This window comes from Dromiciops gliroides, chromosome 1 (assembly GCF_019393635.1).
Source record: "Dromiciops gliroides isolate mDroGli1 chromosome 1, mDroGli1.pri, whole genome shotgun sequence".
In the NCBI taxonomy this organism is placed as follows: Eukaryota; Metazoa; Chordata; class Mammalia; order Microbiotheria; family Microbiotheriidae; genus Dromiciops; species Dromiciops gliroides.
In genome coordinates, this window is record NC_057861.1 from 240,182,032 (window position 1) to 240,199,410 (window position 17,379).

The 17,379-nt window shown below is 36.6% G+C and overlaps 1 protein-coding gene across 8 annotated transcripts in view; it reads right to left on the reverse strand.

Moving 5' to 3' along the window:
• Positions 1-17,379, reverse strand: part of ZNF521 (zinc finger protein 521) — a 362,443-nt gene that overhangs the window by 164,029 nt on the left and 181,035 nt on the right. For 6 of the 8 annotated variants that reach the window (XM_043979516.1, XM_043979513.1, XM_043979510.1 and 3 more), the window contains one exon: positions 19-103. In XM_043979516.1, coding sequence (XP_043835451.1) covers positions 19-103 — 85 coding nt within the window. The remainder of the gene's footprint in view (positions 1-18; positions 104-17,379) is intronic. The other 2 variants (XM_043979515.1, XM_043979511.1) reach the window with 1 other exon arrangement.

The following is a 17,379-nucleotide window of genomic DNA, read 5'->3' on the forward strand; positions in this document are numbered from 1 at the left end:
ATTTAGAGCATCACTCACCAATCATGTGATTTGCAACATGAACCTGAATATCCCATTCATTGTAGAAAACCATCTGACACTTGATGCATTGATAGGTCTTCTTCTGAGGAAACAAGTATAGACAAAGTTTACTTAAAAACATTATCCATTTCATTTTTTGTCTCCCATTTTGCTATTTATAATGGGAAACTGAGGCTATTCCCTGAAATCATGGTTGTACATTTGCTGTTAAATCAGAATTTTAGCTCAGTTTCAGACTATTTACATCTCACCAAGGTAGGTTAGGGAAACTGCCTACTTTCTCTGTCTCAAAGTTTTAGAGCCTTTTCAAAGACTAACTGCATAATAATCTGGTTGTTTCAAACATGGAAACTGAGGTACAGGTGGAGAATTTGGGAATTGAACTTGGAACAATGGAAGATTAAGCATATAATTTTCCTTCTGAAGATCCTTGACTGAAATCACCTGTTTTTCTTTTTCCTTGGTGGGGGGGGGGGAGAGGAAAAACAGAGGGAGAAAAGGAAGAACAATAGAAAGAAAAGTGGAGGGAAGAGAGAGAGGTTGCATTGTACTAGAAAAAGCAATGTTTCTGGAGTCCAGTGACATGGGGCTTGACCCCCAGCTCTTTTAACTGCTTATGAGTGTGACCTGGAGTAAGTTGCTTAACTTCTATGAGCCTCAGGTTCTTCATCTGTAAAGTAAGGGGGTTGGGCCATTTAAAAAATCTTTATTCCTTATGAAAGACTTTTGAGCAAATGGAAAATCCTGAATTAGAACAAAGGAATTTGTCTGGCACTTCATTTAGTGAATATAACTGAAAATTATTCCCACTCTCAAATCTCATCCAGGTTAAGCGGGTTTTTTGTTTGTTTGTTTTTGTTTTTTCATTTTTCAGAACATTCTTCTGCTGGAGGAAAATCATTTATTCTCTGATTAATCTCTAAAAATATCTCATCTTTTTTAATGATAAAAAAATGTAACATAACTTTGGCTAATCATTCTACAAATCAACTTTTAGTAGCTCTATTTATTTAATTGATATCCAATAGTAATACCAATGTTAGTTGGCCAGAATAAGGGTGGAACTTTGTAAAGACACAACTATTAGCCCTCAGTCAAAAAAATCTAGACAACGTTTTCATGAAATTTTCACAAATAAGTGGCTAGCTAAGTTTCAGGAATCCCCAAAGTATTATTTCTCCCATCGGTAGAAAGATCCATGAACTGAGATATCAGGGCTAAAAGCTTCATTTTGTTCGTCACGTATTCCAGGGCAGCACTTGGAAGCTCCATGAATAGTCTTCCCAACTGTTAAATTGGTGTGTATTGTATAGGGTGTGTGTGTGTGTGTGTGTGTGTGTGTGTGTGTGTGTGTGTAGGGGGATGGGAGGTGTTATATTAGATGACCTTAAGGAGTTCTTCTACCTCTGATATTCTATACTTGATTGATTTATTGATTAATTATACTCACAACTGATATGATTATGTTTTATGTTAAAAAGCCTTTGGGAGCTCAAAAAAGCAAATGGATGAAAAAGAACCCTTTTAAAAAATAATCTCTTACTTTTTCTCCAGTTTGCCAGATTTTGAGGATGATTATATTGGCTAGTCAAATATCACACCTTCTTATGGGGTTATCGACCATCCCTCCTTTCTTCTGAGACCGTTGAAGGAAATGTTAATCATAATAATACTGTTAGCAAATTAGTCTATGAAGGTTTTTAGTAAAAAACATCATATCTTTGAATATGGCTAATTTTAAAAGATTAAAAATTTTATAAAATTCAACAAAATTAAATGAAGAAAGGAGGCTTCAGAAAACTTTTAATTTGAGAGTTAAAAATGATAAACACTAGTAATTTAAAATCTTCCCAACCAGCATAATTTCTAACATTTATTTTTCTATAGCTAAAGATGGTATCCTTTATAAAATTTGGGGGGAGGGAGGCAGTGTGCATTTTCAACTGAGGCAGCCAGAAACGGAATAATCTAGCACTGTCTGCACAGAAGGCAGACGCATATGAACTGAATGTGTTGAATCTAAATCTAACACAGATTTTTAAAACCCTGACAATCACCACAAAAGATTTATAATGCTGAGCTGTGTACAAGATGCTTTTGATGTTGACATATAGAGCAACATGTGTTGCGTAAATAACAATCAGTCCTTTTTCTTTAACATTATTTCCCTTTAGAACTAGTTAGAAAATATTTCTTACTCCCAGATGACCAACATTATATATTGTTTATTAGCATACTTCTAGCATTATTCCTGATATGTGACCTTGCTGAAAAACAAAGAAACATAAACTTAATGGCCGGTCTTTTCTCTTGTTAGCACAGTAAAACATACACCATGTCAAGGACTGTCTCCAAAAATTATGACTGATGAATATGTTGATGGAATAGACCCAATTTTTTGTAGTCTAATAATAAAGAATAAAATCACTTGACAAGCCCCCCAAAATAGCACTTACAAGGAGCTTCAAAATAATCTGATATATTTTCAGATCCATATAAGCAAGTTATGTGTGTATGAAGGATGCTTTTTATCAGCAATAAGAAATCAAACAATCTTTAGCCTTAAAACCATTTCTAAAATACTATAGTTTACTTTTATTATCTAGGCAATATTCTAATCTCTCAATATATAAACTTGTAACTCAATGAAATTAGGATGGAATATGGTCAAAACATAGCATAATAATATTTTAAACATTGTAGCAGAAACTCAGGTCTTTCCCCAATTTTCATATTTTTAAAACAAAGTTTATTTTTAAGGCTAAATAAGGAAGTGATTTGGGAATTATTTTAGGGTTATTATAATAATTATTTTATTTGTCATAATATACAATTTTATACATTATTTAAGATATATGAAATAAAAACCTTTTTTTAAAAGAATATCTATTAGAATATAGCATTCTAGATTTAGAAGCAACTTTAGATTTCTTGCCACTTCCTGTTCAATGCAGTAATCTCCCTACAATGGTTCTGAACCAGCTGCATTTTTGAACAGTTCTAATTATTAGAGGTTCTTCATGCTGAGCCAAAATCTGACTTCCCCATCTTCTATCCATTGGTTCTGGTGATGTGTTGGTTTCCTCTCTTGACTTACACAGAACAAGTCTGGTCCCCCTTCTTTATCCTTCTGTTATCCTTCAGTTATCTTAAGACAGCTGTCATGGCGCCCTCAAGTCTTCTCTTCCCAAAACTAAATATTACCAGCTTCTTGAACTGTTCCCCTTAACAGATGGTTTCTGGGCCCTGTACAATCCTAGCTGTCCTCCTCTGGATAAGTTCCTCAACATGTCTCATAAAATGAGGTCTGACCATTGCACAATGATAGAATGATAGTGGGGGAAGGGAACACTATGTTCTCCCTTTGGAATGCAAGGGGAGACAGAGAGAGAGAGAGAGAGAGAGAGAGAGAGAGAGAGAGAGAGAGAGAGAGAGAGAGAGAGAGAGAACACAGAAAAAAAGACAAGTCAGATCATTTCTCTTAAAAGCAGATAAAAGTAGAAACAGCACTTCTATTGTTTTGGCCCCAGATTGGCCTTTATCAACGCTTAAGTTGTCAATTTGCTTGAAATGCTAATTTGGTACAATTTTTAAAAGACTTTTTTTTTCATTAGCCCTTTTTTAATGTGCTACTTGGGAGTGGGATTGTCACTTCCTGATTGTTCTCTTTTGTTTTCTGATACTGATAGATGTAATTATCAGGGATACAACTTTTTCTTAGCACCTCATTATTTTTGATTGATTTTGAGAACAATTTAAATGTGCCTTTTTGACATTTTTGTTTTCAGTTATACTCTGGTTAAGGCACTCTGAGACTTTCAGGAAAGAGCACTTCATAAATTAAAAAAAATGATTAGGATAATTAATAATGTATAGGAACTTCTTTTAAACACTAAGTCTTCTGATTAACCCAACCACACTCTGTTCACTCCTTTATTCTATATCCCAATAACATTTATATACTATACTTGATTTACAGTATACTAATTTGTACTCTCTTGCATGCTTTATAATTGCCCTATATTGAGTTTAAATTTTGCATTGTTAGATGATATTCACTTGTATAATACTTTTTAAATATCTTTTTTTTCATATGTGACTGATTTATATTCCAAACTAATGTACAAAATCCTTGAGATCAAGGATAGAAGGGGGTCTCAGGGACCATGTAGACCTATGGGCACCTAGAAAAAAGAATCATTCACATAACTCCAAAAAGGGGTTATTCAGCATTTGTTAGAAGACCTCCAGTGAGAGAGATGCCTTAGGAGGCAGTCTATTATATTTCTGTATAGCTCTGGTAGAAATATTTCCTTATGTTAAGCAGAAATTTGCCTCACTATAGTTACCATCCACTGATTATAGGATCATAGACTTAGAACTAGAAGGGAACTTAGACATCACTGAGTTGAAGCCCTCCAATTTATGGATGAGGAAACCGGGACCCAGAGAGATTGATTGGCATGCTCAGGGACACGCAATTATTAAGGACATAAGGGGAGATTTGAACCAGGGTCTTCCAGATTTTATCTCTATTGCCCTATTACTTAAAGCTATGTATCCTCCCATTGCTTCCATTTCTGTTTTCTGGAGCTAAATAGAATTTAGTAGAAGTAGTATGTCCATGAAAATGTTTCTTATATTATAATGCTAAAAATCCAGAGGATATTCAACATGCCTGGCTGATTACTTGACCTTTTGGGGATGCAGCAGTATAATTCCTTTTTAACGCATTTGAATAAATGCAGAAATGTCTATTATTGCCATTCTTTTGGGCCTTTTGCTTTTATGAATCCCTCATATAAAACTTTGCTTGGTGCTGCTTTCTGGTCATCTATCCTAGAGCTTTTTACCTAAATCCCCAAACCTGGAAATTGCTTCTTGTCCCCAAATGCCAAACCAACACTGGTCCAATTAAGTGACTTAAGAGTACACTTAGTAGGAAAAAATAAAAACCAAGTTGTTGTGATTTACCACCCTAAAGTCTTGTTGTGAAAGCAGCACAGGGGGGGGGAGACTGCATTAGTAACATTTGGAATCACCCTGAAAAATGAAGCTGCAACCTACATAACTTTTAAACCGCCATATATTAATAAAAGGAGATATAGTTTAAAGTATATTATATATTTAGAGAAATGTATGAACAAAAAAGTTGGACTTGTCACATGAAGAGAGTGAGAGATGCCTCCCTATGTCCCCCTGGTGTCCTTTGGATGCCCAGAGAAAGAATATTCCTAGCACCTTGGGTAGACCTTCTGCAGGAAGGGAAGGGAATAAACCTTTATCAAGTACCTACTACGTGCCAGGCATTGTGCTAAGCACTTTACAAATATTAGTTCATTTGATCTCACAACAACCCCAGGAGGTAGATGCTATTGTTATCCTCATTTTACAGATGAGAAAACTGAGGCAAATATTAAGTGATTTACCCAGGGTCACACAGCTAGGAAGTGTTTGAGGTCAAATTTGAACTCAGGTCTTCCTGACTCAGTCTAGCACTCTGTCCACTGTACCATCAAGTTGCCCATGTGGTGAACTTAATAGGGGGATATGAATAAATAAGCAACACAGGATGGGTTGTGATCTATATCCCAAGATAAAATACATCAAGGAAATCACAGGTCCTTTGGAGTTTCAGAGTATAAATTAATGTATGCTAATCATTTTTCAAGTAAGTACAAAGAAGGGCTGGTGGAGGATCAGTTACTCTTGAGAGTGTTTCCTCCCAGTGTTGCTATGTAAACTTGTAAGTTGTACACTAGGGACCAGTTTAGAAAGCCTGTCTCTCAAGCAAAACTCTAAATATCTACAAAGTATTTTTTTGTGTGTATCAAGAATTATGTGAAAATATTTCTGAAGACATAAAAGGCCTATACAAAACCCCACAAATCCATTATATATGTGAATATGTATACAGATAAGTATATGTATATATACTTTATATATATATATATATGTAGAAAAAAATCATATTTTGGTGTCCTTTGCTTCTGTGGACTTTCTATGCCAGCAAATGCATAGCAAAATAAATAATTTGCCAAAGAGGACACAAACCTTTGAAAACTGCTAAACTTTTAAAGAAATTCAATCCCCCAACAAAGGTAATATTTATTACAGTTAATATATCTATTTTCCATAATGTTGCAAAGGATGTAAACTCATCCTCCATCCATCCTGTCTCATTTTGCCTCATTACCCACTTCTAGGATGGGTGTTAAATACTTTATCAAATTTTTTTACCATCCCTAGCTTCCTTTTTGGTTTCCTGGAAGAGATGCATAGACATCCCTGCATGCATGCAGGCAATTGATACAGTAGATTAATAATAATTTATTGGTAAATTGTCGATTTCAAAAGTACTTCTGTTTTGGGGGCAGCTGGGTGGTGCAGTGGATAAAGCATCGGTCCTAAATTCAGAAGGACCTGAGTTCAAATCCAGCCTCAGACACTTGACACTTACTAGCTGTGTGACTCTGGGCAAGTTACTTACCCCTCATTGCCCCCCCCACACACAAAGTACTTGTGTTTTTAAAAAGTATCCTTCTAACATTCACAAAAGTTAAGAACAAATTTTTTATGGGAATATTAAATGGTCATTGCCTACTGAATTCTTACCTAACATTTGAGTAGGAAGGATACTGGGATTAGATTTTGCAAAATATGAACTTAAATTCTGAGTTGAATACTTAACTAGATGTTTGATCCTGAGTGAATCACTTAATCTCTCTCAGTCTCAGTTTCCTCATTTGTAAAATGAAGGGGTTTGGCTCAATGTCCTCTATAAGGTTCTTTGCATGGCCCAATGTATGATATTTTGGGAACCTCTTAGCATTTTTCTCTTTACCTCCTCTCACCAATGACACTCACTCTTGCTCTCAGGATTTCAACAGTCATCCATCACTGTGAATTTAAACCTAATTTTTGAGAGATTTAAAAAGCACATTTGCCTTAGAGTTTTAAGTCACCTCCACTAAAGTGCTATTCTGATTCCTCATTGTGACACAGAGTTGTCCTTGGGATCTCAAAGATTAAGTCAGAAAAGCCCAAACTCTGTCAGGTCCTACCAAACTGGAAATTCTTTAAGCATAGCCCTAGCAATGAGCTTTGTGTCCATTCTCTGAGAACCACCCTAACTTGGCCACCAAGTGATAACGTCATATGATCACAACTAAGTGTGAAGTTCATCTATGTAGAGGTACATAAATTGTGATGCACATTGGTAAAGGGGATTCCCACGTGGATGATGAAAAGCACAGCTCTTTTAGCATGACGAAGAAAGTCTTGGAGCATCAAGTACTTCATGGCCAAATTCTGAGCCTCTCTGGAAAAATTGATCTATTCAGTTTTAGAATACACAAACTATTGTCATTCCTGTTATAACGGATGAAGTCACCTAGCTAAACATGTAGTGAAAAGTGGGCTGCATTTGGAGGCACAGAGCCTGAGTTGAATTCTGAGTCTATTTCTTTGGGAGAGCTTCCTATCTCCTCATCTCCCATCCCTCAGACATCTTTTCCTAACATCTGATAAAAAAGAGGTGGCCTTTATCCTTGCTAAGGTCAACCTTCTAGTGCACTCTTTTTAATTTAACTTAATTTTTAATTTTTTTTTCAGGGCAATGAGGGTTAAGTGACTTGCCCAGCGTCACACAGCTAGTAAGTGTCAAGTGTCTGAGGCCACATTTGAACTCAGGTCCTCCTGAATCCAGGACCAGTGCTTTATCCACTGCACCACCTAGCTGTCCCTTTCTAGTGCACTCTTGTTTTTAACATGTCCCATCTTCTCCAGAAAATTTTCCTTGTATTATCACTATTTTTCTCTAATCATCAACCTCTTCTTGTGAATAGGCTCCTTCCTTGTTACCTATAAATATGCACGTGTCTTCTTCATGCATTAAAAATAAACAAAACAAAACAAAACAAAACAAAAAAACCCTCTCTTGAAACTCTTATCCTCATTAGGTATCATTTTATATTATTCCTTCACTTTTCAGTTGAAACCCTTGAAAAAAATATCTGTACATGGTGCTTCCCCTTCCTTTCTTCTCATTCTTTTCTAAATCCCCTGCTATGTGGCCTCCTAACCTCCTTATTCAACTGAACGGCTTTAATAATTAAGAATTTGTCAATAATTTCTTAATCGTCTATCAATCCTCATCCTTCTAGATCTCTGTAGAGCATCTGACTCTGCTGATCACCTTCTTTTAGATACTCTCTCCTTTTTGGGTTTTCATAACAGTTTTTTCTTATTTTTCCTGATAGGTGTCTGACAGCTATTTCTCAGTCTATGCTGTTGGATCTTTATATGTCATATTCACTAATTATGGTATCCACTAAGGCTCTGTCCTGGGTCTTCTTCTCTTTTCTCTCTATACAATCTCACATGGTGATGTCATCAGCTCCTGTAGACTCAATAATCCTCCTTAAGCAGATAATTCTTACATGTGTATCTCCAGCCCCAGTCTCTGTACTGAGCACCAGTCTCACAGAACCAACTGCTTTTTTGGACTTCTTGAACACAATGTCCAGGAGATAACTCAAATTCAACATGTCCAAATAAGGTCTCATTATATTTTCCCCAAACCCTCTTCTATTCCAAATTTCTCTATTACTATTGAGGATATCACCATCTTCCCAGTAACCCAGGTTCACAATAATCTCAGTCTTATTTTAAGTACTCTGACAAATCTTGTACCTTTTTCTGTACCTCCATAATGTCTCTTGTATTTGTCTACTTTACTTGGGCAGGCACCATGATAAGTTCAGGTATTTGTCAATTCTCTTCCTACTTTCATCCATCCTCCCCTCAGGTTGAAAAGTGATTTTCCTAAAGCAGAAGTCTAAACCTGTCCCTTCCTTACTCGATTAACCCCAGTGGCTCTCTATTAGGCCTAGGATCAAATATAAAGTCCTCTGTTTGGCCTTTACAACTTGGCCCCTTGCTACCTTCCAAGTCTTTTTAAACATTATTCCTTTCAACACATTCTACAATGCAATCATACTAGCCTGTTTGCTGTTCTTCACACACAGCACTCCATCTTTTCTTCTTGTGCCTTTTGCCCTGACTGTCCACCATGCCTGGCACAATTATCCTAACTTCTTTTCTTAGTATTATTAGCTTCCTCCAAGATTAAAGTCAAATGCAGTGTTCTGCAGGAGGCCTTTCCTGATCCCCAACTCCCCTGCCAAGAGCTATATCCCACTCTAATATTATTTTCTATCTAATCTGCATAGACCTAGTGTATACCCATTGATGCCCATCATGTCTCCTCATTAAAATAGAAACTTCTTCAAAGTTCCCATTAGAATGGGAGTTCCTTGAGTTCAGGGACAATGTTGGCTCCCCTCCCCCTTTTTTTATATTCCCAGAGCTTAGCACAGTGCCTGGCACAGAGGCAAGGGTCTTAATAAATGTTTAATAAATGTTTCCTCAGGGGGCAGCTAGGTGGCGCAGTGGATAAAGCACCAGCCCTGGTTTCAGGCGGACCTAACTTCAAATCCGGCCTCAGACACTTGACACTTACTAGCTATGTGACTCTGCGCAAGTCACTTAACCCTCATTGTCCCGCAAAAACAAACAAACACAAAAGCAAAAAAAACAAAAACAAAAAATAAATGTTTCCTCATCAAGAAATGACAGGAACGAAATGGATCCTTTCTAGCTCTAAATCTATATCCTTATTAACCTATGCAATATTTGTATTGTCACCTCTGAATTTAGAAATTTGCTTTTTAGGGAAAAAGAGAATGGGAAGAAAGTCTTCCCAAGCACTTACACAGAATGCTGATCTGGAATATAAAATTTTTAGACACACATCAAATACAAGGACAGTATTCTTCCAACTGGGTTCCAGCAGATGTTTCTGGCACTTATTCTACTAAGTCTCTTCATTTTAAAAGCTCTGTGGGGGGCAGCTAGGTGGCGCAGTGGATAGAGCACCGGCCCTGGAGTCAGGAGGACCTGAGTTCAAATCCGACCTCAGACACTTAACACTTACTAGCTGTGTGACCCTGGGCAAGTCACTTAACCCCAATTGCCTCACTAAAAAAAAAAAAAAAAAAGCTCTGTGGATCACCCCACATACCACCAAAAAAAAATTAATAGAGAAGTCAACATAAATTATGGCAGATGGGGTGAGAAGAAATAGAGAGCAGATAATCAAATGGTAATAATCAGTTGGGATAGGTAGGTGGTAAAGAAGATAGAGCACTGGGCCTGGAGTCAGAAAAACTCATATACTTGAGTTCAAATCTGAATTCAGGCACTTTTTAGCTGTCTAACCCGTGGCAAGTTATTTAACCTTGTTTGCCTCAGTTTCCTCATCTATAAAATGAGCTGGAGAAGGAAATGGCAAACCACAGGATCTGCTAAAAACACCCCAAATGGAGTCATAAGATTCAGAAAACTAAAAAATTACTAAAATAATAACAATAATCACCTAAGACATAAAACCTTTGAGTTTGGAAATTATATGAAAATAGATCATAGAAAATAAACAACTTATATAGGGGTGAAGAGGCAGTATGGAACAGAGGGGGAAAAATGAACCCATGAGTTGGAGATACCTGACTTCATGTTCTGCCTATTCTTCCAACTGTGTGACCCTGGGTAAGTCATGTAATTTCTCAATGCCCTAGACAGCTTTCTAACACTATCATTTACAGAGCAGGCACCAACCTGCATACACAGAGGAGTTGCTTTATTTAAAGCTCCCTATAGTAATGAAATCACAGATATAGGCCCTTCTACCTCATCTCTCTTCCCTCAAAAAAAAAATCTGGCATATATATATATACATATATATATATATATATATATATATATATATATATATATATATATATATATATTCTTCTAGTTGGCTGGTCCAGATATTTAACTCACCTACAAGAAAAGTTATAAGCCATCAAATATAACTGATGGTGCTCAGGCAACTCTAAGAAGAGACCCCTATCCTGGGATATTTGAATAGGCCCACGTCACCATAAAACTAGTCATTATTAGGAATTAAAATATACTTTTATTTTTGGAGGCATCTTCATATTTATAAACTCTAACTCCTAAAGCTCCAAAGCCCAAAGCAATTTTATCAATAATGGGTATCTGGGTAAGGTAGGATAGGCATTGTAGCCCCAAAAGGGTTGGAACAGGCAGGAGTAAGGGCTTAGAAGTGATTTCTTGGTCTTGGTATGGGTAGACAGGGAAAAGTCATGGCAATGAACTTCCTAGAGACTTACAAAGCATCTGAAACACTTTCCCAAATAATATGGTGATAGAACCTGAAATTCACTGTTTTATAGGGTTCCGCTGGCACAAACTTACAGGAAAAGTGTGGTATTGAGAAAGAAAGACATTGAGAGTAATAACTTTGAGAAAACAAATTCTCTTCTCCCCTGGGCCTGGTGAAATTTGAAAATACAACAAAACTCTTTAATTCAGACCCCACAAATTCAAAATTGGAATTCTGAATAAAAATGACAGGAATGTATATTTACATGTGGTGGTAGTGAAATGATGGCAAAAGAGGGAACCTAGCAACATCCATCTCTATACACTAATATTTCAAGCATGCATAATTTCACAGATGTGAAGGGTCCCTCCACCAAGAGAGATTGCAACCAGTCTACAATATAATAGAAAAGTCATATGTAATAGCCTGAGTCTCGAAGAGGTTAAATAAGCTGTCAAAGATCACATACCTAACAAGTCTTAGAGGCAAAATTTGAACCCTGGTCTTTCTGGCCTCATGTCCAGTGCTCTACATGACATACTTCCTCAATGCAATACAATTATTGATTAAAATAAATCAATTATTCATTAAAATAGGACCGGTAGAAAAATGTGTAATTGGCATCATTTTGTGGCTACTTATTATATGCATCTGACAGTAATGAAATTACATTTCTTTACCAGTATCCTATAATTAAGATTTTCCATGGATACTTTTCAATCAATTAGTCTTTTTTAAAAATTACAAACAGTAAATCTCTGAACAGAGATGAATAGAGAGTTGATCGTCATGGGCACTACCAGAGAGAAGAACAAAAATAAATCAATAAATAATTCTTTAGTGCCTATTATGTACTGGCACTATAATTTTTTTTAAGTTCAAGTCATGGTCAATTCAACTTTACAATCAATCATTTTTTAAGTGACTACTATATGATAGACACAGGGCATACAAAAACAAAAATTAAAATTCCCTTTGCTCAGAAGCTTATATCCACTGAGGAGTCCCTTTACTCAAAGAATTAACCCTGAAATGAAGATGTGTGTACCTTAAATGATGGTATTCAAATGCAAAGTAATGTGTGAATAGATTAGTGATATAGGTAATGTCTGTTATGGGGCCCTTATTGTTTGTCTTTCATTCTTGAAGAAGACCTTGACATTGGGGTGATGTCATGACTTGCAGTGAATTGGATTTAAGTGAGTGCGGGCTGTGCAAAATCACCAGCCTCACTCTCCTCCAGAGCCATCTGGGTCCCATGGCAAGAAGTATATCAGGACAACTGGAGATGGACCTGGATGTTTAAAGCAATTGGAGTTGAGTGACTTGCCCAGGGTTACACAGTAATTGTCTGAGGTGAGATTTGAACTCAGATCCTCCCAACTTCAGGGTCAGTGCTCTATCCACTGAACTACCTAGCTTGGGGAAGTTAGGTGCACAGTTGATAGAGTGCTGAGGCAGCTCAAATCTGACCTCAGATACTAGCTGTGTGATTGTGGGCAATTCACTTAACCCTTTTTGCCTCAGTTTCTTCAACTGTGAAATGAGCCAGAGAAGGAAATGGCAAACCACTCCAGTACCTTTGTCAAGAAAACCCCAAATGAGGTCACAAAGAGTTAGAAATGAAATAACTGACTGAACAACAAATGTCCACTATAGAAGAGCTTTTTCTCCTCAGTCTCTTGAAGAGTCCCTGACGCATTAATAAATGTTTATTGATTGATTGAGTCAGAAAGATGTAGGCTAGAATATTGAGAGGAAGGTTATATTAGAGGCAAGACTTCAGCTAATACTTAATGAATGGTGGGATAGACAGAGAGAAGGGTAGCCCTCCATAATAGTGAGAATGAATGAAAGGGCTGAGAGGAAATTGATTTGACCAAAGGGCTAATATTTTAATTGAGGTGTTTTTGTTAGTCATAAGAATGAATGGGGGGGGGGGGCGGGCAGCTAGGTGGTGCAATGGATAGAGCACCAGCCCTGGATTCAGGAGTACCTGAGTTCAAACCCAGCCTCAGACACTTAACACTTACCAGCTGTGTGACCTTGGGCAAGTCACTTAACCCCAATTGTCTCACAAAAAAGAAACAAACAAAAACAAAAAACAACAAAAAAAGAATGAATGAAGGGAAGAAAAAGGAAAAAAAAACTATAATGTATGCTAGAATAAAGTTCAGGAAAGGTTTTAATGTTTAAATAACTTGGACTTCAGTAGTTGGAGTGGTAGATAGATGCATTCCATATAGGCCTAAATGACAACAAATTCAATATATTGCCTCTCTCTGTAGAAGAAAAAAAAAGCAGAATATTTTGGTGTTCATGATTTTATTTAATTAACACAGGTATGCAAACAATTATTCTGATTTTTGTAACAATATTAGACTTAATTTAGAAAACGGTCTTACCCCCAAAAAATTTTTAAATAACTCTCCTAGATTCCTCTTCAAAGTAAATGAGGCACTGGGATCCGAGATTCAATAAAATGGTGTGAAGAATGGAGTCATTTACTTAGATTGTAGAAATTTAAGTAAGGAACTAACCAACAGGATTCTCATCATGATCTATCTTGTTCTTTTTGCTTAGGAAGAGTTATATCTTTCCTTCAAATACTTAGGATCATAGATTTACAATTGGAAGGGACCTCAGAGATTGCTAAGACTTATTTTGTAGAAGAGGAAACAGAATCCTAAAGTTAAAGTTACTTCCCTAATAAGGTCACACAGCTAAATAGTCAATGACAGAACCAAGTTTTGAACTGATATCTTCTGACCCTAAATCCTATACTGTTTCTACCATAGCCCATTTAATTTAACTCTTTTCTAAAATTTAACACCCCATGTTGAAAACTGAAAACTGTTCTGAGGTTCAACCAAGTGATCTTCAAGTGCTTTGCAAACTTTAAAGCACTATATAAATATGAGTTATTATGATTATTATTTTGATTCCTTAATCTCTTTCTCTTTATCACATCTTTGAAATTTCTTTAGGGCATTGATTTTGATTTCTTTTCCTATTTATTTTTCTCACACCCTTCAGGTTTGAGCCTCCCCTCTAATAACAACTTTGTTGATCTCATTTTATATTACCAGTTCAGCTGCTACTTATTCTTACGACTATTAAAACAACTTGAGCTAGAATGTAAACCTTTTGAGGGAGAAGGCCATTTCTTCCCTTTCATTCACATCCCCTTAGAGACTCAGCACAGTACAGACAGCAGATGCATAACAAATGTTCTCTATTGAATAACTCATTCCCCAATCTTTTCCTCTTCATCCAGTCACAAATAACTGCCAATGTCTGTTATTTTGACTTATGTACCTCTCCACCACATTATACAAACCGAAGATACTATACTTGAAAAAACTTCAATGGGGCAGATTAAATGAGGAGAAAACTGCTATAATTAAGGTAGAAATCACAAGAGCGTGGATTTGTTGTCTTGAAGCAGGAGGACAGGGAAATTCAAGAAACTTAAAGAAAAAAATTTGAGTCAACTAGTGAAATTCATCAGAGATCTATTTAAGAAGGGAGACAGATTTTGCTTTTAGCCATATCCTATAGTGTGTTTTTTTCACCAGTCTCCCCTTTTTAGGTACATTCATATTGAAAGTTTACAAATATCCCTTGTGTATCACTAATAAAAGAGGAACTTGTGGTTAGGAATGTATATAAAGAAGGAGAATTGAGAAGGGGCATCATCATACTACATATCTGTAATACATCACTGAATTACATGAAACACCTGGGATAAATATTTCTGGTAAGGAAAATAAGAATTGAAGGAACTGCATGGTAGGTGAAAAGTTTTGGTTAAGACTTATTTAGACAAATTGCCTTAATATTTAATTTCCTCCCTAGAAGCAAATGGGAAATTTGGGGACGCATATTAACTCTTTATGAAAATTAGCATATTGCTTAATGAATTATTGCCAGTAATTGAATAAATGGTACTTTAGTGAGAAGGCTTTCCTCAACGTGACAGGGATTAAGAATTCATGATCTTTGCTTTTCTCTTTTTCTTCAGAACCTGATTTCTCTCCCACTTACAGTACCTTGTTTATTTCCTTAAATTAATTCTCTCTCTTTTTCCCTACCACCAATGAACAAGTTCATGCACTACTAATTACTTATTTTAATTACAAAAAACTTTCTCCCTTTCTGACCTTCCCTCTTGTGGTTATTTCCCATACATCATCCCCAAAATTATTATTGTCCTCAGCTATATCCAACCTTTATTTTAAACCTACAGTTAAAGAAATCTAAATTTTCTAAAACTTTTCCTCCTGACCTACTCCCGTCTTTGTTTCTTGGTCCTTGAAATCCTCCCATTTATATTCCTTTTCAGCATTTCATTTGAAACAGCCCAGTGGTATCACACTCAAATAGAAATGGAGTCACTAAACTGTACAAAAGGATCCCTGCAGGCTGTATATTCACCTGGAAAAGCACATATTAACATTATCTGTGGTCTGGTGTATTTTCACTCATTTTGCTAAATATTTGCCATTAAATTTTTTTATGAGATATTTTTTTTTTAAGTGAGGCAATTGGGGTAAGTGACTTGCCCAGGGTCACGCAGCTAGTAAGTGTTAAGTGTCTGAGGCCGGATTTGAACTCAGGTACTCCTGACTCCAGGGCTGGTGCTCTATCCACTGCGCCACCTAGCTGCCCTGCCATTAGATTTTAATCTGGTGGGGCTGCATTGAGGAGTGCTGCCTGTTAGGACGCCTCTGGTACAGTGGGTAAGCTATAGAACCAAGACTCAAGAAAACCCATATTCAAGTCATGCCTAAGCCATGCTTTGTATGATTCAAGGAAGATTCATACTCGTTGTACATATACAAGCCTCTCAGTCTCTCTGGGCATTGGTGTCTTTATCTATAAAAAAAGAGTTGGATTGAATGCCCTCTAAGGTCCTTTCTAGCTCTAGATAAATGATCCTTTTTCTACCTGTTTCCATTTTGGGCTCTTCATGCCACTACTCCACCTTGAAACAGCTTTCCCACTGATGCATGTCAGAGCACCTCACTCCTCTCTTCCAAATTGTTTCTGAAAATCCACCTGCTCTATGAAGCTTGTTAGCAATTACACCCACACAGTGCTCTGGTTGTTTACTTTATTATTCCTGGGGTTTGTGTCCTTAGACAGTTCTTCAGGACTAGGGGTGTGTTTATCGCCCTTTACCTAATAGAAAAGGTAGAACATTTTCAGTGCCATATGAATAAAGAAAGAAGAAAGCACTAGAGGTTTTTCTACCAATTCACTCAAGTATGGCTTAGAATTATTAGGGCATTGTCTTATGGCGTCCTCATTTCTTTATTTATTAAAGTCTTTTCAGGAAAAAAAAGTCTACCCCATTGCCTTCTTATTCCCATAAACAGTATTAGAATAAAATTTCTCCAGCTATCTATGAGCATTGCAACACTTACAGCAGCGGAGTGGTGGATGGACAGTTAGTTTCACTAACTGCTGCCAAGTAGCCTATTCATGGGGTGCTGAACAATGCTGATGTCTTCTGATTAATTCATGGGCAGGACAAGATTGCTGCCACCAAATATGCCTAGGTTGAGAATCATAGAGTTAGAAAGGACCTCAATTCAAGAGATCATTTAGTCTGTCCTCTGACCTCAAATTAACCCATTGAGATTCTAGGGGAATCTTTAAAAAAGTTCTGCTTCATTCTTAACGATGCTGAAAATTTTCTATGTATGAAAGGTTGCACTGTGGGGACATTTCAGGGCACATTTGTGGGTTTTTTTTTGTTTTGGGGGGTGGGTCTACTTTAAAACAGTGACAGATAATGGTACACAAAGGAAATAGTCAAATTCCAGCTATGACTATGTGAAATCAGGCACACCCCTTTCCCTACATGGGCCTCAATTTCTTCATCTGTAAGATGAGGGGGTTGAAATAGATTATCTCTAAAGTCCCTTCATGTTCTAAATTTATAATTCAATGCATGTTAGACAGTATAGAAGGCAAAAATAGAGATTTAAGGGTTATGGGGGGGGAATCTTTTACCTCTTCCTTGTGGTTTGAAAAGTAATAACAATGACTTATTAGTCCTTTCCTCAAAATTCGGTTTATCAATAAACCTTGAGTCAAATATTTAAAAGGAAACTGTGAAT